Below are 23602 nucleotides of genomic sequence, written 5' to 3'. Positions count from 1 at the left end.
CCCTGCCAGCCATGCAGCAGCCTCTTAGTGCAGGGTGGGCACTCCCCCGGGGCACAAAGGGAAGCCCTGCCCTGAGGACAGGACAACCTCAGCACCACAGGCAGGGGAGGCTCAGGCTGGAGGAGCTTGGCAGCCTCCCAGGAGCCTTTTGGTTTGAAGCTGTACAGTGCTGAGCTTCCTGCTCTGCAGGCTCTGTCACTACTGTCTGTCTGTCTGTCCAGGCCTGTGCTGCCCTGCCCCTGGCAGTGCTCAGTGCTGTGCTCCAGGTGGGAGATGTCCTTTGGTTGGGCAGGCCCCTGGCTCCTCTCGGTGCTCTCAGACTACAGAATAGTGACTCCAGTATAAAAAAGGCTGGTGGGCAGAGGCCAGCAGCTGGGGCACAGCTGCCTCTGCACCCCAGGCCAGAGGGAATGGTGAAGGGCAAGGGGCAGAGAAAAACAAATCCAGAGAGAGCTTCAGGGCCCAAGGCAGCTTCAGTTGGGGTCCTCTGGGGGAGAGAAGGGCTGCAGGGGACAGCATGGAGGAAGGTGCCAGCCCCGGCCAGCCCCTGGGGGAGGTCACTTCCTCGGCTCCCCCAGGGCCCCAGCTCTGCCTGGCTGCAGCCAGCCCCTGCAGGGCAGCCAGCCCCTAGCACTCTGTCTCCTTGCTGTCCACCCTGCCCTGCCGCTGCAGCTTGAAGGAGGAAGCCTTCTCGCTGCGCCGCACTGCCGGCTCCGTCAGGTCCTCGAAGGACTTGGCTGCGGCGCCGGCGCTGGGGAAGGGATCCTGCTCGAAGGCCTCCTCATGGGAGTCGGTGCTGGGGTCCTCCTGGATGGTGTCCATGCGCTGGTGGTCCTGCTTGGGCGCGGGGGGCGCGGGGCCCAGGGGCTGCAGGGGCTGGTGGCGGCTGCTGGGCTGCGCCGCGGGGAAGGGCTTGATGATGCGAACCGAGGCCGAGTCCAGGCTGCTCAGCATCTCCACGTTCTGCAACAGGCAGGCAGCAGCCTCAGGGAGCAGCCAGCACAGCCCTGGGCTCTGGCACCACGGGGGGGGCAGGGGGAGCTCAGAGGGCTTCTCCAAGCCAAACCATTCTGGAGGGGGATCAAAGGCGAGAGGAACCTCAGAGGATCAGCTGCACTCTGGGCAGGGTGGCTGGAGGACCACCCTGGCCTCTGGCACAGCCTGGGGCTGGAAATGCAAGGCCAAGCCAGGGGAGAGCTCAGGGCAGGGCACAGCTCCCTCCTCTCTGCCAGCAGGAAGAGTTCCCCTCCCGGGGGGCTGCGTGTGGGGGCAGAGCGCGGGGGCAGCCTGCGGGGGCGGCCTGCAGGGGCTGAGCGCGGGGGCTGCGTGTGGGGGCAGAGCGCGGGGACTGAGCGCGGGGGCTGCCTGCGGGGGCTGAGCGCGGGGGCAGCCTGCGGGGGCGGCCTGCAGGGGCTGAGCGCGGGGACTGAGCGCGGGGGCAGCCTGCAGGGGCAGAGCGCGGGGGCAGCCTGCGGGGGCGGCCTGCAGGGGCTGAGCGCGGGGGCTGCGTATGGGGGCAGAGCGCGGGGGCAGCCTGCGGGGGCTGAGCGCGGGGGCAGCCTGCGGGGGTGGCCTGCAGGGGCTGAGCGCGGGGGCAGCCTGCGGGGGCTGAGTGTGGGGGTGGCCTGCGGGGGCTGAGCGAGGGGGCAGCCTGCGGGGGCTGAGTGTGGGGGTGGCCTGCGGGGGCTGAGCGCGGGGGCAGCCTGCGGGGGCAGCCTGCGGGTGCTGAGCGCGGGGGCGGCCTGCGGGGGCAGCGTGCGGGTGCTGAGCGCGGGGGCGGCCTGCGGGGGCAGCGTGCGGGTGCTGAGCGCGGGGGCAGCCTGCGGGGGCTGCCTGCGGGGGCAGCGTGCGGGGGCTGAGCGCGGGGGCTGCCTGCGGGGGCAGCCTGCAGGGGCTGAGCGCGGGGGCTGCCTGCGGGGGCAGCCTGCAGGGGCTGAGCGCGGGGGCAGCCTGCGGGGGCAGCGCACGGGGGCAGCCTGCGGGGGCTGCCTGTGGGGGCTGAGCTCGGGGGCAGCCTGCAGGGGCTGAGCGCGGGGGCTGCCTGCGGGGGCAGCCTGCAGGGGCTGAGCGCGGGGGCAGCCTGCGGGGGCAGCGCACGGGGGCAGCCTGCGGGGGCTGCCTGTGGGGGCTGAGCTCGGGGGCAGCCTGCGGGGGCTGAGCGCGGGGGCAGCCTGCGGGGGCTGAGCGCGGGGGCGGCCTGCGGGGGCAGCCTGCAGGGGCTGAGCGCGGGGGCTGCCTGCGGGGGCAGCCTGCGGGGGCAGCGCGCGGGGGCGGCCTGCGGGGGCTGAGCGCGGGGGCTGCCTGCGGGGGCAGCCTGCGGGGGCGGCCTGCGGGGGCTGAGCGCGGGGGCAGCGTGCGGGTGCTGAGCGCGGGGGCGGCCTGCGGGGGCAGCCTGCGGGGGCAGCCTGTGGGGGCTGAGCGCGGGGGCAGCCTGCGGGGGCAGCCTGCAGGGGCTGAGCGCGGGGGCTGCCTGCGGGGGCAGCCTGCAGGGGCTGAGCGCGGGGGCAGCGCGCGGGGGCAGCGCGCGGGTGCTGAGCGCGGGGGCTGCCTGCGGGGGCAGCCTGCGGGGGCTGCCTGTGGGGGCTGAGCGCGGGGGCAGCCTGCGGGGGCAGCCTGCCGGGGCTGAGCGCGGGGGCAGCCTGCGGGGGCAGCCTGAAGGGGCTGAGCGGGGGGGCAGCCTGCGGGGGCTGCCTGCGGGGGCTGAGCGCGGGGGCAGCCTGCGGGGGCTGCCTGCGGGGGCTGAGCGCGGGGGCAGCCTGCGGGGGCAGCCTGCGGGGGCAGCCTGCAGGGGCTGAGCGCGGGGGCTGCCTGCGGGGGCAGCCTGCAGGGGCTGAGCGCGGGGGCTGCCTGCGGGGGCTGCCTGCAGGGGCTGAGCGCGGGGGCAGCCTGCGGGGGCTGCCTGCGGGGGCTGAGCGCGGGGGCAGCCTGCGGGGGCTGCCTGCGGGGGCTGAGCGCGGGGGCTGCCTGCGGGGGCAGCCTGCAGGGGCTGAGCGCGGGGGCGGCCTGCGGGGGCAGCCTGCGGGGGCAGCGCGCGGGGGCGGCCTGCAGGGGCTGAGCGCGGGGGCAGCCTGCGGGGGCAGCCTGCGGGGGCAGCCTGCGGGGGCGGCCTGCGGGTGCTGAGCGCGGGGGCAGCCTGCGGGGGCTGAGCGCGGGGGCAGCCTGCGGGGGCGGCCTGCGGGTGCTGAGCGTGGGGGCAGCCTGCGGGGGCTGCCTGCGGGGGCTGCCTGCAGGGGCTGAGCGCGGGGGCGGCCTGCGGGGGCAGCCTGCGGGGGCTGAGCGCGGGGGCGGCCTGCGGGGGCTGCCTGCGGGGGCTGAGCGCGGGGGCTGCCTGCGGGGGCTGAGCGCGGGGGCTGCCTGCGGGGGCAGCCTGCAGGGGCTGAACGCGGGGGCAGCCTGCGGGGGTGGCCTGCGGGGGCTGAGCGCGGGGGCAGCCTGCGGGGGCAGCCTGCGGGGGCTGCCTGCGGGGGCAGCCTGCAGGGGCTGAGCGCGGGGGCGGCCTGCGGGGGCAGCCTGCGGGGGCAGCGCGCGGGGGCGGCCTGCAGGGGCTGAGCGCGGGGGCTGCCTGCGGGGGCTGCCTGCGGGGGCTGCCTGCGGGGGCTGCCTGCGGGGGCAGCGCGCGGGGGCGGCCTGCGGGGGCTGAGCGCGGGGGCAGCCTGCGGGGGCTGCCTGCGGGGGCAGCGCGCGGGGGCGGCCTGCGGGGGCTGAGCGCGGGGGCGGCCTGCGGGGGCTGAGCGCGGGGGCTGCCTGCGGGGGCTGCCTGCGGGGGCTGAGCGCGGGGGCGGCCTGCGGGGGCTGCCTGCGGGGGCTGCCTGCGGGGGCTGAGCGCGGGGGCAGCCTGCGGGGGCAGCCTGCGGGGGCAGCGCGCGGGGGCAGCCTGCGGGGGCGGCCTGCGGGGGCTGAGCGCGGGGGCGGCCTGCGGGGGCTGAGCGCGGGGGCGGCCTGCGGGGGCTGCCTGCGGGGGCTGAGCGTGGGGGCAGCCTGCAGGGGTGGCCTGCGGGGGCAGCCTGCAGGGGCTGAGCGCGGGGGTGGCCTGTGGGGGCTGAGCGCGGGGGCAGCCTGCGGGGGCAGCCTGCGGGGGCAGCGCGCGGGGGCAGCCTGCGGGGGCGGCCTGCGGGGGCGGCCTGCGGGGGCTGAGCGCGGGGGCGGCCTGCGGGGGCTGCCTGCGGGGGCTGAGCGTGGGGGCAGCCTGCAGGGGTGGCCTGCGGGGGCAGCCTGCAGGGGCTGAGCGCGGGGGTGGCCTGTGGGGGCTGACCGCGGGGGCAGCCTGCGGGGGCAGCCTGCGGGGGCTGAGCGCGGGGGCGGCCTGCGGGGGCAGCCTGCGGGGGCTGAGCGCGGGGGCGGCCTGCGGGGGCTGCTGCCATCACACCCAGGGAAGTCAGCCCCCTGGACCAGCACAGTGTGGGAAGCAGCCACAGCTCTCTGGGCAGAACGAATCCCCGCTGGGTTCACCACTCATCTGCTCCGGACACCTTCCCTTGCTGCCAGCCACTGCACCCTCAGCAGACCCCACGGACACAGGGCCTGGTTGGCAAAGCTGCTGGGGCCAGGAGCCCATCACCTACACCTCTGCCCTGGCATCTCCTGGACTGGGTTCAGGGATAAGCTCCAAGGAGACTTCCCATGGGACCACAGAATGGTTGGGGGTGGAAGTGCCTTCGATGCTCATTCCCTAACTCTTGCAAGACTGCTGCCAAACCATGGCCCTCAGGCTTGGAAAGAGCTCCTCTGGGTGCCCGATCCCTCTGCAGGGTGAGGCAGGCCTCTGCTGCCACCTCCCTGACCAGCAGCCCTTAGGGCTGGGGCTGCTGCCCCACAACCACTCAGCCAGCAGCTTACACTGGGGCAGAACAGGGACTTGGTGTTCTCCTCGTACTGCTTGTCCAGCTTCTTGTCCTGTTGGGACACAAACCAAGCCAGCTCAGGACATCAGCTCACAGACCAAGGACAGGGACACAGCAGGGCATGGAGCTCTTCTCCCTTCCCCTCCATCCCCCCATGACCCCCACAGCCCCAACCCCACCCTGCAGGCAGTGCCACCCCACCTGCCCAGGCCCCCGGCTCTCCACCCACCCCCAAGCTCAACCCTGAGCTCAGCCTCCCCACAGCATGGGGGGAGTCTCCTCTGGGGGGCTTGAGGGAACTTTTACTCCAGAGGAAGTTACCAAAATGATGCTCAGGTACAATTTGAGAGGCAGAGGAAGGAAACCTCCCTAGGAGAGGCTGGGAAGGGTTCCAGGGAGCAGCCACGGAAGCATTGGCCAGAGGGGAGCTGGAGTTTCATAGCATGGAATGGGTTGGGGCAGAAGGGAGGTTGAAGGTCATCCAGTTCCAAGCCCCCTGCCATGGGCAGGGACACCCAGGATGGGTTGGGGCAGAAGGGAGGTTGAAGGTCATCCAGTTCCAAGCCCCCTGCCATGGGCAGGGACACCCAGGATGGGTTGGGGCAGAAGGGAGGTTGAAGATCATCCAGTTCCAAGCCCCCTGCCATGGGCATCTTCAACCTTCCACCAGCCCTGGTTGCTCAAGGCCTCATCCAGGGAGGGGGAACCCACAGGAGGAGCAACAGAGCCCTCAGTGTGTTGAATCCCAGGCCCAGGGGGTTGCCAAGAGCTGCCCACCCCATGCCATCCAGGAGGGTGCTCTGAGCTCAGCTCACTCACCACACAGTGCACCAGGATGCTGAGGGGGATCCAGAAGAGCAAGGAGAAGACCAGCACGGAGCCCACGATGTTGTCTGCCAGGAACTTCCCTGGGACATGGGTTCAGATCCATCAGTTCCCAACCAAGCAGTGTCCCACCAAGCATGCACAGCTGTGCCCCCTCCTGTGAGCCTGGCACCAAAACCTGGTCTTACACAAATCCCAGCGAAGGGGTGGTGGGAAGGGACCTCTGGAGCTCACCCAGTCCAAGCCCCCTGCTCCAGCAGCTTGCCCAGGAGCACAGTGCCCAGGGGAGGCTGGAAGCTCTCCGCTGCAGGAGACTCCACAGCCTCTCTGGGCAGCCTGCTCCAGGCCTCCAGCAGCCTCTCAGTGAAGCATTTTCTCCTTATGTTGAGGTGGAACCTCCTGGGTTCCAGTTTGTGTCCCTTGCCCCTTGGCCTGGCCCTGGGCACCACTGAGCAGGGTCTGGCCCCAGCCTCTTGCCCCCCACAGCTCCTTCAGCTCTTGCTGAGCATTGCTCAGCTCCCCTCTGGGGCTGCTCTTCTGCAGGCTCTCAGCCCCAGGGCTCTCAGCCTCTGCTCCTCACAGAGCTGCTCCAGGCCCCTCAGCAGCTTTGCAGCCTCCCCTGGGCTCTCTCCAGCAGTTCCCTGTCCCTCTGGGACTGGGAGCCCACAGCTGCCATGGGCTGAGGGCCTACCATGGGCTGAGGAGCTGCCAGGGGGTAAGGAGCTGTCTCCACACACACATCTGCCCCCCAGGGGCACACTCTGCCTCTGGCTGCACAGGCTGAAGAGCTTTAACCACCACCCAAGAGCCATTCGTGAGAGCTGAGGACTGGCAGCCCCCAGCCAAGCTGCTGGGCAGGCTCAGCAGCCCGGGCAGGCTCCCACTGCAGGGTTTGCTGGCTCCCAGCAAGAGGGAGGCACTGGGGGTTACACTGGGGGTGCCCTGGGGGTGGGGATCAGGACCAGGGAGTCCCCTCCCCAAGGTGTGGGCAGTGCCTCAGAGCAGGCAGAGCCTGGGGCTGTGACCTCTGTGGTTTTGTGAGGAGAGCAAAGGAGCTCTGCTGCTGAGAGGCCCTGCGGAGCCCAGCTGACCCCCACGAGGCTCTGCCCTCTCTGTGCCACCCCTCCTGCTGCTCAGCCAAGGGTCTGCTGCTCCCCAGGCTCAGAGGATGCTCAGAACACCCCACAACAACTCCACCAGCAGGCAAGGTGTGCGGTGCTGAGGCAGGAAGGGCTGAGGGCAGCTGGGAGAGCTGCTGCTGCCTGGCACAGCCCCGGCACAGCTCCCGGGGCAGCTGCTGCTGCTGCCTGGCACAGCCCCGGCACAGCTCCCCGGGCAGCTGCTGCTGCTGCCTGGCACAGCCCCGGCACAGCTCCCCGGGCAGCTGCTGCTGCTGCCTGGCACAGCCCCGGCACAGCTCCCGGGGCAGCTGCTGCTGCTGCCTGGCACAGCCCCGGCACAGCTCCCCGGGCAGCTGCTGCTGCTGCCTGGCACAGCTCCCCGGGCAGCTGCTGCTGCTGCCTGGCACAGCTCCCCGGGCAGCTGCTGCTGCTGCCTGGCACAGCCCCGGCACAGCTCCCCGGGCAGCTGCTGCTGCTGCCTGGCACAGCTCCCCGGGCAGCTTACCGAAGGTGTTGATGCTGAGCTGGTCGATGAAGTCCCAGAAGCGTTCGATCACATCCTGCACCTGCTTCTCACACTTGCCCTGCGAGGGAAGCCCTCCCTCACGCCGCAGCCTGGGAGAGCTGCACGCGCTGCCAGGCTGCAGGCCCGGCTGGCGCTGCTCTGGCAGCGCGGCCAGGCGGCAGAGGGCTCCGGCGCGCCCCAGGGGGGTGCCCAGGCCAGCAGCGGCAGGGCAGGGCAGGGCAGACTCACGTTGGCGTCGCAGAAGCCGACGGTGCAGGGCTTGCCCTTGCGCAGGAAGAGGAACTGCTGGTTGGCATCGAGCACGGGCAGGCAGCGGCCCTGCTGGTCCCGGCAGCACACCTTGCACGAGTTGTCTGTCTCTGCAGCCAGGGCAAGCTCGTGCTGGGGGCCTCCTGCAGCCCACCACTGCCCCCTGGCCCTGCCCACCCCAAGCAACCCAACCAGCCCCACCCACCCAACCCCACCCAACATCCACCCGGCCCCACCCAAACCCAACCAACACAACCCAAAGCCACCCAAACCCCAACCAACCTCACCAATGCCCAACCAGTGCCACCCAAACCCAACCACCAATGCCATCAAGCCCAACCAATGCCACCCAAACCCCACCAACCAATGCCACCCAAACCCCACCACCAATGCCACCCAAACCCCACCACCAATGCCACCCAAACCCCAACCAATGCCACCCAAACCCCACCAAAGCCACCCAATCCCAACCAATGCCACCCAAACCCAACCAATGCCACCCAAACCCCAACCAATGCCACCCAATCCCAACCAATGCCACCCAAACCCAACCAATGCCACCCAAACCCCAACCAATGCCACCCAAACCCCAACCAATGCCACCCAAACACCAACCAATGCCACCCAAACACCAACCAATGCCACCCAATCCCAACCAATGCCACCCAAACCCCAACCAATGCCACCCAAACACCAACCAATGCCACCCAATCCCAACCAATGCCACCCAAACCCCAACCAATGCCACCCAAACCCCAACCAATGCCACCCAATCCCAACCAATGCCACCCAAACCCCAACCAATGCCACCCAAACCCCAACCAATGCCACCCAATCCCGGCCACCCACACCCAACCCAAGCCTCATTACCAGAGCCCCCCAAACCCCAAGCCCAGCCCAGCCGGCTGGCGCGGCGGGGGCCGGGGCAGCGCCCCCCGCGGGCAGCACGCACCGTTGCAGGCGCAGGAGCGCAGGCTGCGCTGGCGCTCGCAGAAGGGGACACACTCCCCGGCCTTGCAGCGCCCCATGTCCACGCACACCGTGTCGTCCGGCGCGTTGCCCGGCGGCGGGCACTCGCTGCTGCTGCCTGCGGGCGGCACGGGCGGCACGGGCAGCACGGGCGTCACGGCCCCGGCCGGGCCCAGGGGCGGCGAAGGCAACCCCAGCCCTGCGGGGCCCGGCGCGGCCTGGCGCAGCCTGCCCCAGCCGGGCTGTGCCTGAGCACAGCTCCTGCCCAGCTGCCCCAGCCAGGCTGTCCCTGAGCACAGCTCCTGCCCAGCCTGAGCACAGCTCCTGCCCAGCCTGCCCCAGCCAGGCTGTGCCTGAGCACAGCTCCTGCCCAGCCTGAGCACAGCTCCTGCCCAGCCTGCCCCAGCCAGGCTGTGCTTGAGCACAGCTCCTGCCCAGCCTGAGCACAGCTCCTGCCCAGCCTGAGCACAGCTCCTGCCCAGCCTGAGCACAGCTCCTGCCCAGCCTGCCCCCAGCCGGGCTGTGCCTGAGCACAGCTCCTGCCCAGCCTGCCCCAGCCAGGCTGTGCCTGAGCACAGCTCCTGCCCAGCCTGAGCACAGCTCCTGCCCAGCCTGCCCCAGCCAGGCTGTGCCTGAGCACAGCTCCTGCCCAGCCTGCCCCAGCCAGGCTGTGCCTGAGCACAGCTCCTGCCCAGCCTGCCCCAGCCAGGCTGTGCCTGAGCACAGCTCCTGCCCAGCCTGAGCACAGCTCCTGCCCAGCCTGCCCCCAGCCGGGCTGTGCCTGAGCACAGCTCCTGCCCAGCCTGCCCCAGCCAGGCTGTGCCTGAGCACAGCTCCTGCCCAGCCTGCCCCAGCCAGGCTGTGCCTGAGCACAGCTCCTGCCCAGCCTGCCCCAGCCAGGCTGTCCCTGAGCACAGCTCCTGCCCAGCCTGAGCACAGCTCCTGCCCAGCCTGCCCCAGCCAGGCTGTGCCTGAGCACAGCTCCTGCCCAGCCTGCCCCAGCCAGGCTGTGCCTGAGCACAGCTCCTGCCCAGCCTGAGCACAGCTCCTGCCCAGCCTGCCCCCAGCCGGGCTGTGCCTGAGCACAGCTCCTGCCCAGCCTGCCCCAGCCAGGCTGTGCCTGAGCACAGCTCCTGCCCAGCCTGCCCCAGCCAGGCTGTCCCTGAGCACAGCTCCTGCCCAGCCTGCCCCAGCCAGGCTGTCCCTGAGCACAGCTCCTGCCCAGCCTGCCCCAGCCAGGCTGTGCCTGAGCACAGCTCCTGCCCAGCCTGAGCACAGCTCCTGCCCAGCCTGCCCCAGCCGGGCTGTGCCTGAGCACAGCTCCTGCCCAGCCTGCCCGCAGCTGGGGCACTGTGGCACTCCTGAGCAGAAGCTAGAAATGAGGGGCAGGGGCAGGGCATAGCACAGCACCAGGGCCTCCTGGCACACAATGCTGCCCAGTGTGGGGCGCTCCACGGCCCCTCGGCTGCGGGGGAACAAAGGCTCTGCTCTGGGAGCGGATGGCACCGGACGCCGGCCTGGAGCGCTCGGCTGAGGGGACAGAGGGGACAGCAGCAGGCCCTACCCGTGCAGAAGGACTCTCCCTTGCAAGTGGCATTGATGGCTTCCTGGCACTTCTTCTGGGCACTCTCGAACTGGCAGCCCTTGCAGCAGGGACTGTTCCGGTCGCTGGGTCAAGCGGCAGGGCCAGGACGAGGCCAGGGAAGGAAGAGTGAGGGGGAGGAAAGGTCCTCCCTGGGGCCTCACCCACAACTCAAAGCCCTTCTCCTCTCCCTGCCCCCTCCCACAGCCAGCTCCAGAACCACAGAACTGCCTGGGCTGGATCAGCCCTCTGAGAGCACCCAGTCCAACCCCCCTGCCAGCCCCCACGGCTCTGAGCCCAGGTGCCAGAGGGGCTGCTCTGACACTGCTCTGCTCAAAATGCTCCCAGTGCCTCTTGCCCCAGCCCCCAGAATCAGCCAAGCACAGAGTGGGCTGGGCTGGAAAAGCCCTCTGAGAGCACCCACTCCAACCACTGACCAGCACACCATGGCCCCCAGACCATGGTGCCATGGCCACAGGGCTCTGGAACCCCTCCAGGCATGGGGACTCCACCGCCTCCCTGGGCAGCTGTGGCAGTCCCAGTGGCCTCACCTGCACTTGGCTCCAGGCTTGAGCCTGCAGTCTGAGGAGCAGCAGGGGTCAGCCTGCTGGTAGAGCAGCCCAGGGTCACACTCCTCCCCCTCGTCCACCCTCGAGTTCCCACACACTTTGTTGTTGCGCTCCTTGAAGCACTCCTGGGCCTTGATCTCTATGGTCCTGTGGATGGACTTCTTGCTGCAGCTGGAGAACATCTGGAGCCAGGAGGGGGGAGAGCAGCGCTGAGAGCCTGCAATGGTTTGGCTTGGAGAAGGCCTCAGAGAGCCTGGTGGCCTTGTGACCTTCACCCAGGCACTGGGTTTGGCTCTCCCCTCTCTGTAAAGGGGCAGAGAAGAGCCAGGAGCTGGAAGTGCCCCAGGGGTGCTTGGTGTGCTGCCAGCTCCTGCAGCCCTGGAGGAGAGCTGCTTTGTAACCAGGGAAGGGTTTGGGTTGGAAAAGGCCTCTGAGAGCATCCATCCAACCCCAGCCCAGCCCCCCATGGCCACAGGGTTCTGGAACCCTTCCAGCCATGGGGACTCCTCCTCCCTGGGCAGCCTCTGCCAGCCCCTGACCACTCTGGCAGCACAAAAATGTTCCCTCCTCTCCAACCTGAACCTCCCCTGGCACATTCCAGGCCACTTCCTCTCCTCCTGTCACCCTCTGCCAACAAACGGCATCTCAGCCAGCCACAGCCTCCCCACACCTCCAAGCTGCTCTCTGCTGTGCTCTTCCCTCTGTGCTGCCAGTTTGCTACCTTGCAGGAGATGGGGTCCCTGCAGGACACTGCTGCACTGCAGTGCAGGGACAGCTGCAGGGCCCAGCTCAGGGTGACAGAACCAGCTCCAGCTCTGCCCTGGCTCCAGGGGCACCCCCAGGAGCGCTGTGAAGCTGCAGCTCTGGGTCAGCCCAGCCCAGCAGGCCTGCAGCCTCCTCTCCCCTCCACAGCCTGGTCTCACCTGCAGAGCAGGCACAGCACTGAGCCACTCCGTGAGCCAGAGCTGAGCTGCTCCTGCAGAGCACCCCAGAGCGTGCCAAGAGCCTTGCTCTGGCTAACCCAAGGCACTCCTGAGTGCTCCAGGCTCCAGCAGTCATCACCCCCCAGAGCCTGCATGCAGGGGGCAGAGACAGGGCAGGAGCTGTACCTTGTTGTTCTCATGGTCCCCACTGACAGCAATGGGGTACATCACATACTTGCCCCCCTGGTCCTCCGTGGGGGCACACTCTGGCAGGCTGTCAGGGTCGTGCTCTGCTCCAAAGTTGTGTCCCAGCTCGTGTGTGGTCACCAGGTCAGCCTCCTGTGTGCAACATGACCAAAGCCCAGAGAGTCCAAGCAGGCCAGGACAGCAGCTGCCAGCTGCTGCCAGCTGCTGCCAGCCCAGCAGCACCCCCAGGGCACAGCAGGAACACCTGGGGGGGCTCAGCAGAGGGGACCTGAGGGCAAGATCAATTGTAGTGCAGTTCAGAAGCTGCAGGCCCAGGTCTGGAGGCAAACTGCTGTCCTGAGCACCACTGCCAGCCTGTCTGCAGGGCAGGGAGGGCAGGGCAGGGCAGGGAGGGCAGGGCAGGCACTCCCAGCAGCACAGCTGCTTGGCACCAGCTGGAGGGCACAGAAAGCAAGACACAGCTACCCCTGAGGGACTAACCCCTAAGCCCTGGGGGGTTAACCCTCAGAAGCAGCTGGAGGCTGGCCTGGGGAGTGCTGAACAAACTCTTCCACTGCTTGCTGGGGAAGATTTCCAGCCCTGATGCCAGGACCCCAGGGCAGCTCTGCTGCCCCTGCCCTGCAGGGCCCTCAGCAGCAGGGGCTGGGGGGCTCCCAGGGTGGCACCCACAAACAAATGGAAGTGAGGCAGGAGGCAGCCAGCAGCAGGGGAGGAAGCCTGGGCAGCTGCCTGCCCTTGAGCACTGCCCAGGCAGCAGCAGTGCCCAGGGCAGGGCAGGAGCTGGGCACTGCCCAGCTGCACTGCAGTGTTCCATGTAGGGAAGGGCTTGCAGCAGATTTGGCTTTGCCTTTCCAACCCCAAGGGGCCACTGTGCCCCACTTGCTGTGACACCACCCCACAGTGCCCCCATGCCTGCCCCAGCTCTGTGCCCACCCCTGGCAAGGCAGCAAGCAGCTTCCTTTGTCCTGCAGGGCAGAGCTGCAGGCTGGAGAGCACCAAAGACAAGCACAGGGCCAGGGCTGGGGCTGCCACCAGCCCTCACACAAAGCTCCACTGTGCTCTGCCAGCTCCCTGCCAGCTCCTGTGCCCAGCCCTGCCCACACACCACTGATGTAAGCAGAGCTGAGAAGCCAGCAGGGCAGAAATGTGCTCAGTGCCTGCTCTGCCTGGGGGGCTCTGCCTGGGGCTGGGGGCAGCTGGGTCTCACAGCACAACACATTGGAGTTCAGCTCCCAAGCCCCTGCTGCTCCTGGGCCACCACAGCCCCCAGCAGAGCTCTGCTTCCTTCCCCCACAGGGGTTCACTCCTCAGCCCTGGCAGCAGCAGCCAGGAGGGTCTGGGGGGTGACCTCCTGCCCTGTCCCCAGGGGTGCCCTCCCATGGGAGGCCCAGGAGCTGCTCACACTGGCAGGGCACAGAGCCAGCCCTCAGGCCCTGCAGAGCCCTACCTTGGTCAGGATGGTCTTGCCATAGTTCTTGGTGCTGGTCAAGCCACTGTTCAGGTAGATGTCCTTCTTGGCTATCTGGCTGTAGTAGGCTACAGGAGGGACAGGCACACAGACACTGGCATTGCCCTGGGGCTGCAGGGGCTGGGGAGGGCCTGGGGAGGGCTCTACAAAGGCTTCTGGGGGGGGCATGAGGGGGAAGGGGAAGAAGCCTGGGGAGGGCAGATTGAGACTGGAGAGGAGGAAGAAACTCTTGCCAGGGAGGCTGGGGAGAGCCCAGGGAGGCCGTGGCTGCCTCCTGCCTGGGGGTGCTGAGGGCCAGGCTGGATGAGGCCCTGAGCAGCCTGGGCTGGGGGAGGTGTCCCTGCCCAGGGCAGGGGGCTGGAGCTGCAGGACCTTCAAGGTCCCTTCCAACCCAACCCCTTCTGTGCCTCTCAGCTGTGCCCAGGCTCCCCAGTGAGCCTCTGCCTGCTGACAGCCTCTGCAGGCACACAGCAGCTGCAGTGCAGGCAGAGCTGGGACAGGCATCTGCCCTCCTGAAGCACTGCAAGCAGCCCCTGGGCTGGGCAGCATGCAGCAGCCTGCACCCAGCCTGCAGCAGCCTGCACCCAGCCTGCAGCAGCCTGCACCCAGCCTGCACCCAGCCTGCACCCAGCCTGCACCCAGCCTGCACCCAGCCTGCACCCAGCCTGCAGCAGCCTGCACCCAGCCTGCAGCAGCCTGCACCCAGCCTGCACCCAGCCTGCAGCAGCCTGCACCCAGCTTGCACCCAGCCTGCACCCAGCCTGCACCCAGCCTGCAGCAGCCTGCACCCAGCCTGCACCCAGCCTGCACCCAGCCTGCAGCAGCCTGCACCCAGCCTGCACCCAGCCTGCAGCAGCCTGCACCCAGCCTGCAGCAGCCTGCACCCAGCCTGCACCCAGCCTGCAGCAGCCTGCACCCAGCTTGCACCCAGCCTGCACCCAGCCTGCACCCAGCCTGCAGCAGCCTGCACCCAGCCTGCACCCAGCCTGCACCCAGCCTGCACCCAGCCTGCAGCAGCCTGCACCCAGCCTGCACCCAGCCTGCACCCAGCCTGCACCCAGCCTGCAGCAGCCTGCAGCAGCCTGCACCCAGCCTGCACCCAGCCTGCACCCAGCCTGCACCCAGCCTGCACCAGCCTGCACCCAGCCTGCACCCAGCCTGCACCCAGCCTGCACCCAGCCTGCAGCAGCCTGCACCCAGCCTGCACCCAGCCTGCACCCAGCCTGCAGCAGCCTGCACCCAGCCTGCACCCAGCCTGCACCCAGCCTGCACCCAGCCTGCACCCAGCCTGCACCCAGCCTGCAGCAGCCTGCACCCAGCCTGCACCCAGCCTGCACCCAGCCTGCACCCAGCCTGCAGCAGCCTGCACCCAGCCTGCACCCAGCCTGCAGCAGCCTGCAGCAGCCTGCACCCAGCCTGCAGCAGCCTGCACCCAGCCTGCACCCAGCCTGCACCCAGCCTGCACCCAGCCTGCACCCAGCCTGGGCCCCCAGGCTGATCGCTGACCTCCATCCCTCCCTCCCCTCTCCCCCAGCCCCAGGCAAGGGGTGAGTGTGCCAGCCAGGGGCTGCAGGGAGGCAGCTGACAGAGGAAGGAGCTGGCAGGGCCCAGGAGGGGGAAGGGGCCTTGCCTTTGGGACAGATGCCCCCATGGCTGTTGGGCCTGGGGGAGCCCACGTAGGCCAGGCCGAGGGTGCCCATGTCGAAGTCCTGGTAGGTGAAGAGGTGAGCCAGGCACACCTGGGCTGCCTTCTCTGCTATGTCAAAGCTGAACTGCTGCAGGGGGAGAGAAGCAAACCTGCTGGGACACACTCAGAGGCACCAACAGCCTGGGGCTGACAGCAGGGAGACAGGCAGCTGCTGGGCAGGGAGGCTCTGCAGAGGGCAGGGAGGCTCTGCAGAGGGCAGGGAGGCTCTGCAGAGGGCAAGGGAGGCTCTGCAGAGGGCAAGGGAGGCTCTGCAGAGGGCAAGGGAGGCTCTGCAGAGGGCAAGGGAGGCTCTGCAGAGGGCAAGGGAGGCTCTGCAGAGGGCAGGGAGGCTCTGCAGAGGGCAAGGGAGGCTCTGCAGAGGGCAAGGGAGGCTCTGCAGAGGGCAGGGAGGCTCTGCAGAGGGCAAGGGAGGCTCTGCAGAGGGCAAGGGAGGCTCTGCAGAGGGCAGGGAGGCTCTGCAGAGGGCAAGGGAGGCTCTGCAGAGGGCAAGGGAGGCTCTGCAGAGGGCAAGGGAGGCTCTGCAGAGGGCAGGGAGGCTCTGCAGAGGGCAGGGAGGCTCTGCAGAGGGCAGGGAGGCTCTGCAGAGGGCAAGGGAGGCTCTGCAGAGGGCAGGGAGGCTCTGCAGAGGGCAGGGAGGCTCTGCAGAGGGCAGGGAGGCTCTGCAGAGGGCAGGGAGGCTCTGCAGAGGGCAAGGGAGGCTCTGCAGAGGGCAAGGGAGGCTCTGCAGAGGGCAGGGAGGCTCTGCAGAGGGCAAGGGAGGCTCTGCAGAGGGCAGGGAGGCTCTGCAGAGGGCAGGGAGGCTCTGCAGAGGGCCCTGGCCGGGCTCAGCCCAGCATGGGGAGGTTCAGGGCCCTGAGCCTGGGGCACAGCCACCCCATGAAGGCTGCAGGCTGGGGGCAGAGTGGCTGGAAGCCAACCAGCAGAGAAGGCCCTGGGGGTGCTGGTGGGCAGCAGCTGCAGATGAGCCAGCGGGTGCCCAGGGGGGCACAAAGGGCAGCAGCAGCCTGGCCTGGGTCAGCAGTGGTGTGGGCAGCAGGAGCAGGGCAGGGATTGTGCCCCTGGGTCAGACCTGGGGAGGCCACAGCTTGAGTCTGGGGTCAGGTTTGGAGCCCTCACTGCAGGAAGGACACTGAGGGCTGGAGCACACCAAGCACCCCTGGGGCACCTCCAGCTCTTGGCTCTTCTCTGCCCCTTTCTCAGAGAGGGGAGGACCAAACCCAGTCCCTGGGGGAAGGTCAGAGGGCCACCAGGCTCAGGCCCAGACCTGTCAGCACTGCCTCCCCTGCCTCCCTGCCCCAGGCCACACAGCCCTGGCTGTGCTCTGCCACCCTGCAGCACAGGGCTCAGCTCTGGCCTGGAGCCAGCTCCACACAGCACACAGGCAGCAGCCTCCTCACCCCCCGGGGGCTGCAGCCTACCTCCAGCAGCATCTTCACATCCCAGGCATCCTTCTTCTCATCAGGGTAACTCCTGGCCATGTTGTAGTGCCTCTCCCCAGGCTTCACCGGGTTGGGCTCGTTGTGGATGATGATCTGCAGGCCAAAGGGGGCAACAATGACCCAGGGGGGCTGGGGTCAGGGCTGCAGCTACAGAAAAGCTTGCAGTGCCAGCCCAAAGTGTCTCAAGAGGTCTGCAGGGAGAACAGCCTGCTGCTCAGCCTGCTGCCTGGGCTGGGGCAGACACCCCAAGCACAGCAGGCAGCTGGCACAGCACCACCAGAGCCAGCAGCTCACCCTGCCCCCCAACCCCAGAGCCAGCAGCTCACCCTGCCCCCCAACCCCAGCCAGAGCCAGCAGCTCACCCTGCCCCCAACCCCAGCCAGAGCCAGCAGCTCACGCTGCCCCCAACCCCAGCCAGAGCCAGCAGCTCACCCTGCCCCCCAACCCCAGAGCCAGCAGCTCACCCTGCCCCCCAACCCCAGAGCCAGCAGCTCACCCTGCCCCCAACCCCAGAGCCAGCAGCTCACCCTGCCCCCCAACCCCAGAGCCAGCAGCTCACCCTGCCCCCCAACCCCAGCCAGAGCCAGCAGCTCACCCTGCCCCCCAACCCCAGAGCCAGCAGCTCACCCTGCCCCCCAACCCCAGAGCCAGCAGCTCACCCTGCCCCCCAACCCCAGAGCCAGCAGCTCACCCTGCCCCCCAACCCCAGAGCCAGCAGCTCACCCTGCCCCCCAACCCCAGAGCCAGCAGCTCACCCTGCCCCCCAACCCCAGAGCCAGCAGCTCACCCTGCCCCCCAACCCCAGAGCCAGCAGCTCACCCTGCCCCCCAACCCCAGAGCCAGCAGCTCACCCTGCCCCCCAACCCCAGAGCCAGCAGCTCACCCTGCCCCCCAACCCCAGCCAGAGCCAGCAGCTCACCCTGCCCCCAACCCCAGCCAGAGCCAGCAGCTCACCCTGCCCCCCAACCCCAGAGCCAGCAGCTCACCCTGCCCCCCAACCCCAGCCAGAGCCAGCAGCTCACCCTGCCCCCCAACCCCAGAGCCAGCAGCTCACCCTGCCCCCAACCCCAGAGCCAGCAGCTCACCCGGCCCCCAACCCCCGAGCCAGCAGCTCACCCTGCCCCCCAACCCCAGAGCCAGCAGCTCACCCTGCCCCCAACCCCAGAGCCAGCAGCTCACCCTGCCCCCAACCCCAGAGCCAGCAGCTCACCCTGCCCCCCAACCCCAGCCAGAGCCAGCAGCTCACCCTGCCCCCAACCCCAGAGCCAGCAGCTCACCCTGCCCCCAACCCCAGAGCCAGCAGCTCACCCTGCCCCCCAACCCCAGAGCCAGCAGCTCACCCTGCCCCCAACCCCAGAGCCAGCAGCTCACCCTGCCCCCCAACCCCAGAGCCAGCAGCTCACCCTGCCCCCCAACCCCAGAGCCAGCAGCTCACCCTGCCCCCAACCCCAGAGCCAGCAGCTCACCCTGCCCCCAACCCCAGAGCCAGCAGCTCACCCTGCCCCCCAACCCCAGAGCCAGCAGCTCACCCTGCCCCCAACCCCAGAGCCAGCAGCTCACCCTGCCCCCAACCCCAGAGCCAGCAGCTCACCCTGCCCCCCAACCCCAGAGCCAGCAGCTCACCCTGCCCCCCAACCCCAGCCAGAGCCAGCAGCTCACCCTGCCCCCAACCCCAGAGCCAGCAGCTCACCCTGCCCCCAACCCCAGAGCCAGCAGCTCACCCTGCCCCCAACCCCAGAGCCAGCAGCTCACCCTGCCCCCAACCCCAGAGCCAGCAGCTCACCCTGCCCCCCAACCCCAGAGCCAGCAGCTCACCCTGCCCCCAACCCCAGAGCCAGCAGCTCACCCTGCCCCCCAACCCCAGAGCCAGCAGCTCACCCTGCCCCCCAACCCCAGCCAGAGCCAGCCAAGCCCCTTCCAGACACAAAACATCCCCCTGCACCCAAAAGACCCCAGCTGGGTCCAGAGACCCCCACCCAGAGCCAGACCCCCCTGCTCCATAGCCCCCACCCAGAGCCAGACCCCCCCTGCTCCATAGCCCCCACCCAGAGCCAGAAATCCTACCTGGATCTAAGAAACAACCTAGAGCCAAAGAAATCCCCCCCTGGAGCCCAACCATTCCCCCCTGGAGCCCCTTTCTCCCCCCCAGTGTCCCCTTCCCCCCCAGAGCAGCCCCAGCAGCTCCCTGTGCCTGGGGCCAGGCGGTGCCAGGGCAGCCCCAGCAGGGGCAGTGCCCGGCTGGAGCACAGCTGGGGCCCTGGGGCAGGCTGGGCAGAGCAGGGCAGGGCAGGGCAGGGGCAGGGGCAGGGCAGGGCAGGGGCAGGGCAGGGGCAGAGCAGGGCAGGGCAGGGCAGGGGCAGGGGCAGGGCAGGGGCAGGGCAGGGGCAGGGCAGGGCAGGGCAGGGCAGGGGCAGGGCAGGGCAGGGGCAGGGCAGGGCAGGGCAGGGGCAGGGCAGGGGCTGGCAGGGGCGGGCAGGGGCAGGGCAGGGCAGGGCAGGGCAGGGCAGGGCAGGGCAGGGCAGGGCAGGGGCAGGGCAGGGCAGGGGCAGGGGCAGGGGCAGGGCAGGGCAGGGGCAGGGCAGGGCAGGGGCAGGGCAGGGGCAGGGCAGGGCAGGGGCAGGGCAGGGGCAGGGCAGGGCAGGGCAGGGGCAGGGCAGGGCAGGGGCAGGGCAGGGGCAGGGCAGGGCAGGGGCAGGGCAGGGGCAGGGCAGGGCAGGGGCAGGGCAGGGGCAGGGGCAGGGCAGGGGCAGGGCAGGGCAGGGGCAGGGCAGGGCAGGGGCAGGGCAGGGGCAGGGCAGGGCAGGGCAGGGGCAGGGCAGGGCAGGGGCAGGGCAGGGGCAGGGGCAGGGCAGGGGCAGGGCAGGGCAGGGGCAGGGCAGGGCAGGGGCAGGGCAGGGGCAGGGCAGGGCAGGGCAGGGGCAGGGCAGGGCAGGGGCAGGGCAGGGGCAGGGCAGGGCAGGGGCAGGGCAGGGCAGGGCAGGGCAGGGGCAGGGGCAGGGGCAGGGCAGGGCAGGGGCAGGGCAGGGGCAGGGCAGGGCAGGGGCAGGGCAGGGGCAGGGCAGGGGCAGGGGCAGGGCAGGGGCAGGGGCAGGGCAGGGGCAGGGCAGGGCAGGGCAGGGCAGGGCAGGGGCAGGGCAGGGCAGGGGCAGGGCAGGGGCAGGGCAGGGGCAGGGGCAGGGCAGGGGCAGGGCAGGGCAGGGCAGGGCAGGGCAGGGCAGGGGCAGGGCAGGGCAGGGGCAGGGGCAGGGGCAGGGCAGGGCAGGGGCAGGGCAGGGCAGGGGCAGGGCAGGGCAGGGGCAGGGCAGGGGCAGGGCAGGGGCGGGCAGGGCAGGGGCAGGGCAGGGCAGGGCAGGGCAGGGGCAGGGCAGGGGCAGGGCAGGGCAGGGGCAGGGCAGGGGCAGGGCAGGGGCAGGGCAGGGGCAGGGCAGGGGCAGGCAGGGCAGGGGCAGGCAGGGCAGGGGCAGGCAGGGCAGGGCAGGGGCAGGGGCAGGGCAGGGGCAGGGCAGGGGCAGGGGCAGGGCAGGGGCAGGCAGGGCAGGGGCAGGCAGGGCAGGGCAGGGGCAGGGCAGGGCAGGGGCAGGCAGGGCAGGGGCAGGCAGGGCAGGGCAGGGGCAGGCAGGGCAGGGGCAGGGCAGGGGCAGGGCAGGGGCAGGGCAGGGCAGGGCAGGGCAGGGGCAGGGGCAGGGCAGGGCAGGGCAGGGGCAGGGGCAGGGGCAGGGGCAGGGGCAGGGCAGGGGCTGGCAGGGGCAGGGCAGGGGCAGGGCAGGGGCAGGGCAGGGGCAGGGCAGGGCAGGGGCTGGCAGGGCAGGGGCTGGCAGGGCAGGGGCTGGCAGGGGCAGGGCAGGGCAGGGCAGGGGCTGGCAGGGCAGGGGCTGGCAGGGCAGGGGCTGGCAGGGCAGGGGCTGGCAGGGCAGGGCAGGGCAGGGCAGGGGCTGGCAGGGCAGGGGCTGGCAGGGCAGGGCAGGGCAGGCAGTACCTGCTCTATCTGGATGCCGTAGCCGTGGAAGGCGCCGCCGTCCCAGGAGGTGTTCCTGTAGATGTCATCCACTCTGTCCATCAGCTCGATCTGCCCAGCACACAGCCAGCCCTCAGCCCACAGCACCCAGGCTGCAGGGCACTGCCCTGGGCACACTCCCTTCAGCTCAGCTCAGCAGTGATCCCTGCCCTCTGCTCAGCCCCCACCTCCCACACTGCCTGCAGCTCTGGGGTCCCCAGCAGCAGAAGGACACAGAGCTGTGGAGAGAGGCCAGAGGAGGCCACAAGGATGCTGCCAGGGCTGGAGCAGCTCTGCTGGGAGCACAGGCTGAGGGAGCTGGGGCTGTGCAGCCTGCAGAGGAGAAGGCTCCAGGGGCACCTCAGAGCTGCTGCCAGGGCCTGAAGGCAGCCTGCAGGAAGGCTGCAGAGAGACTTCTGCTGAGGGGGTCTGGAGCCAGGCCAAGGGGGAAGGGTTTGGAGCTGAGGCAGAGCAGGGTCAGGCTGGAGCTGAGCTTCTGGCCCAGGCTGCCCAGGGAGGCTGTGGCTGCCTCCTGCCTGGGGGTGCTGCAGGCCAGGCTGGATGAGGCCCTGAGCAGCTGAGTGTAGCTGAGAGGTGTCCCTGGGCATGGTGGGGAGCTGGCAGCAGAGGAGCTCTGGGGTCCCTTCCAGCCTGAGCCACTCTGGGACCCTGTGACTGCTCCCACTCCTGCATCCCTGCTTCCCTGCCTGGCTGCAGCAGCTCCCAGAGCAGCTCCACTCACCAGGTAGTTGATGGTGGTGCTCTCCTCCCCCCTGCCCATGTACTTGAAGAATCGATGATCTGCCACCACCAGCATCTTGCAGGTGTTCCTGGAGCCCTCTGGCACAGCTCTGCTCCTCCTCTGGAGGCTTCCCGAGGGCAGCGCTTGGAGTAGCACAAAAGCAACACTCAGACTGCCACAGCTGCCCTGGGTAAGGCTGCAGCAGGGCCAGAGAAGGGCAAGAGAGCTGGGGAAGGGGCTGGGGAGGAGCAGCAGAGGGCCCTGGGGGTGTTGAGTGTGGAGCAGAGGAGGCTGAGGGAGACCTCCTTGCTCTCTGCAGCTCCCTGAGAGGAGGCTGCAGGGAGCTGGGCTTGGGCTCTGCTCCCCAGGCTCAGGGGACAGCAGGAGAGGCAATGGCCTGGAGTGTGCCAGGGGAGGGCTGGGCTGGAGGCAAAATGTCTTTGGTGCAGGAGAGGTCAGGGCCTGGCAGAGGCTGCCCAGGGAGGTGGTGGAGTCCCCATGGCTGGAGGGGTTCCAGAGCCCTGTGGCCATGGCAGCTGTGGCCAGGGCTGGGTGGCCATGGGGGGCTGGGCTGGGGCTGGGCTGGAGGACCCTGGAGTCCTTTTCCAAGCCAAACTCTTCTGTGCCTCTGTGGTCATCCCAACCTCCGCTGCCTCCCAGGGGACAGAGCCCCAGGGCCTCATCACAGCCCAGGATGGGTTCAGTGTGTACCCAGTGAGGCCAAAGGGGTCCCAAGGCACAGTGCTCACAGTGTCCCCATGGCCCCCTCAGCCCACACTCCCCCAGGGCCCAGGCACTGACCTCCCTGCTGCTGCCTGTCCTCCAGCCCCTTGGGCAGCAGCTCCTCTTCATCCAGCTTCAGGTAACCACACACCTTGGGGGACTGCAGCCTGGAGAAGTCTTTGATATCCTCAGACCTGTAGACCAGCAGCCTCTCATCCTGCTCATCATCCACAAACCGCCAGAGGGGCTGCCAGGGCAAGCAGAGCACTGCTGGAGCGAGCCAGGAGCAGAGGCAAGGCACAGGGCTGTGCCAGCCAAGCTGCCCAGCCCTGGGGGCACACACAGCACACCCAGGAGCAGCCCCAGGGGCCCCCCAGGGGCCCACTCCTCCCTCACAGGATCTGAGTAGCTGAGGTCCTCTCAGGAGCAGCAGCAGCCTCCTGATGGGGCTCTAGGGGAGACACCACCTGCCCCAGCCCAGCACCCGCACAGGCAGGCAGTGTGGGCAGCCACAGGCTGCATGGGGGTCTGAGCCGTGCCCATGGCAGGGACTGGATGCTCCTTGAGGTCCCTTCCACCCTCCCAGGCCTGCAGCCAGCTCCCAGCAGCACCTCAATGTTGAACTCCTCTGCATCAGTGCTGATCCTCACTGTGAAATCTTCATCCCCAATGTGTGCCACGACCCTGGAGTTGTGCTCCCCTGCAACAGGAGCAAGGGGAACACAGCTGACCCAGCTGTGCCTGCATGCACCCCAGGGACCCAGCTGTGCCTGCATGCACCCCAGGGACCCAGCTGTGCCTGCATGCACCCCAGGGACCCAGCTGTGCCTGCGTGCAGCCCCAGGGACCCAGCTGTGCCTGCATGCGCCCCAGGGACCCAGCTGTGCCTGCGTGCACCCCAGGGACCCAGCTGTGCCTGCATGCACCCCAGGGACCCAGCTGTGCCTGCATACAGCCCCAGGGACCCAGCTGTGCCTGCGTGCGCCCCAGGGACCCAGCTGTGCCTGCATGCGCCCCAGGGACCCAGCTGTGCCTGCGTGCGCCCCAGGGACCCAGCTGTGCCTGCGTGCGCCCCAGGGACCCAGCTGTGCCTGCGTGCGCCCCAGGGACCCAGCTGTGCCTGCGTGCGCCCCAGGGACCCAGCTGTGCCTGCATGCACCCCAGGTCCCAGCTGTGCCTGCGTCCACCCCAGGGACCCAGCTGTGCCTGCGTGCGCCCCAGGGACCCAGCTGTGCCTGCATGCACCCCAGGGACCCAGCTGTGCCTGCGTACAGCCCCAGGGACCCAGCTGTGCCTGCGTGCGCCCCAGGTCCCAGCTGTGCCTGCATGCACCCCAGGGACCCAGCTGTGCCTGCATGCGCCCCAGGGACCCAGCTGTGCCTGCCTGCGCCCCAGGGACCCAGCTGTGCCTGCATGCGCCCCAGGGACCCAGCTGTGCCTGCCTGCGCCCCAGGGACCCAGCTGTGCCTGCCTGCGCCCCAGGGACCCAGCTGTGCCTGCCTGCGCCCCAGGGACCCAGCTGTGCCTGCATGCACCCCAGGGACCCAGCTGTGCCTGCGTGCGCCCCAGGGACCCAGCTGTGCCTGCGTGCGCCCCAGGGACCCAGCTGTGCCTGCCTGCGCCCCAGGGACCCAGCTGTGCCTGCCTGCGCCCCAGGGACCCAGCTGTGCCTGCCTGCGCCCCAGGGACCCAGCTGTGCCTGCCTGCGCCCCAGGG

At 70.0% G+C, this 23602-nt stretch overlaps 1 protein-coding gene across 1 annotated transcript in view; it reads right to left on the bottom strand.

Annotated features, from left to right (window-relative positions):
* Positions 1-570: 570 nt before the first annotated feature.
* ADAM17 (ADAM metallopeptidase domain 17) overlaps positions 571-23602 on the bottom strand; it is a 33409-nt gene continuing 10377 nt past the window's right edge. The window contains exons 4-19 of the mRNA XM_054180125.1: positions 22498-22586; positions 21965-22133; positions 21164-21306; positions 20404-20493; positions 16407-16520; positions 14911-15055; positions 13260-13348; positions 11792-11944; positions 10665-10864; positions 10096-10199; positions 8515-8649; positions 7542-7672; positions 7293-7371; positions 5661-5749; positions 4837-4893; positions 571-963 (exon numbers count right to left, since the gene is read on the bottom strand). Of these exons, the coding sequence (XP_054036100.1) occupies positions 628-963; positions 4837-4893; positions 5661-5749; positions 7293-7371; positions 7542-7672; positions 8515-8649; positions 10096-10199; positions 10665-10864; positions 11792-11944; positions 13260-13348; positions 14911-15055; positions 16407-16520; positions 20404-20493; positions 21164-21306; positions 21965-22133; positions 22498-22586 (2123 nt within the window). The 3' untranslated portion in view covers positions 571-627. The remainder of the gene's footprint in view (positions 964-4836; positions 4894-5660; positions 5750-7292; positions 7372-7541; positions 7673-8514; positions 8650-10095; positions 10200-10664; positions 10865-11791; positions 11945-13259; positions 13349-14910; positions 15056-16406; positions 16521-20403; positions 20494-21163; positions 21307-21964; positions 22134-22497; positions 22587-23602) is intronic.

Source organism: Dryobates pubescens, chromosome 3 (assembly GCF_014839835.1).
Source record: "Dryobates pubescens isolate bDryPub1 chromosome 3, bDryPub1.pri, whole genome shotgun sequence".
In the NCBI taxonomy this organism is placed as follows: Eukaryota; Metazoa; Chordata; class Aves; order Piciformes; family Picidae; genus Dryobates; species Dryobates pubescens.
This window is presented reverse-complemented; position numbering and strand designations above follow the sequence as displayed.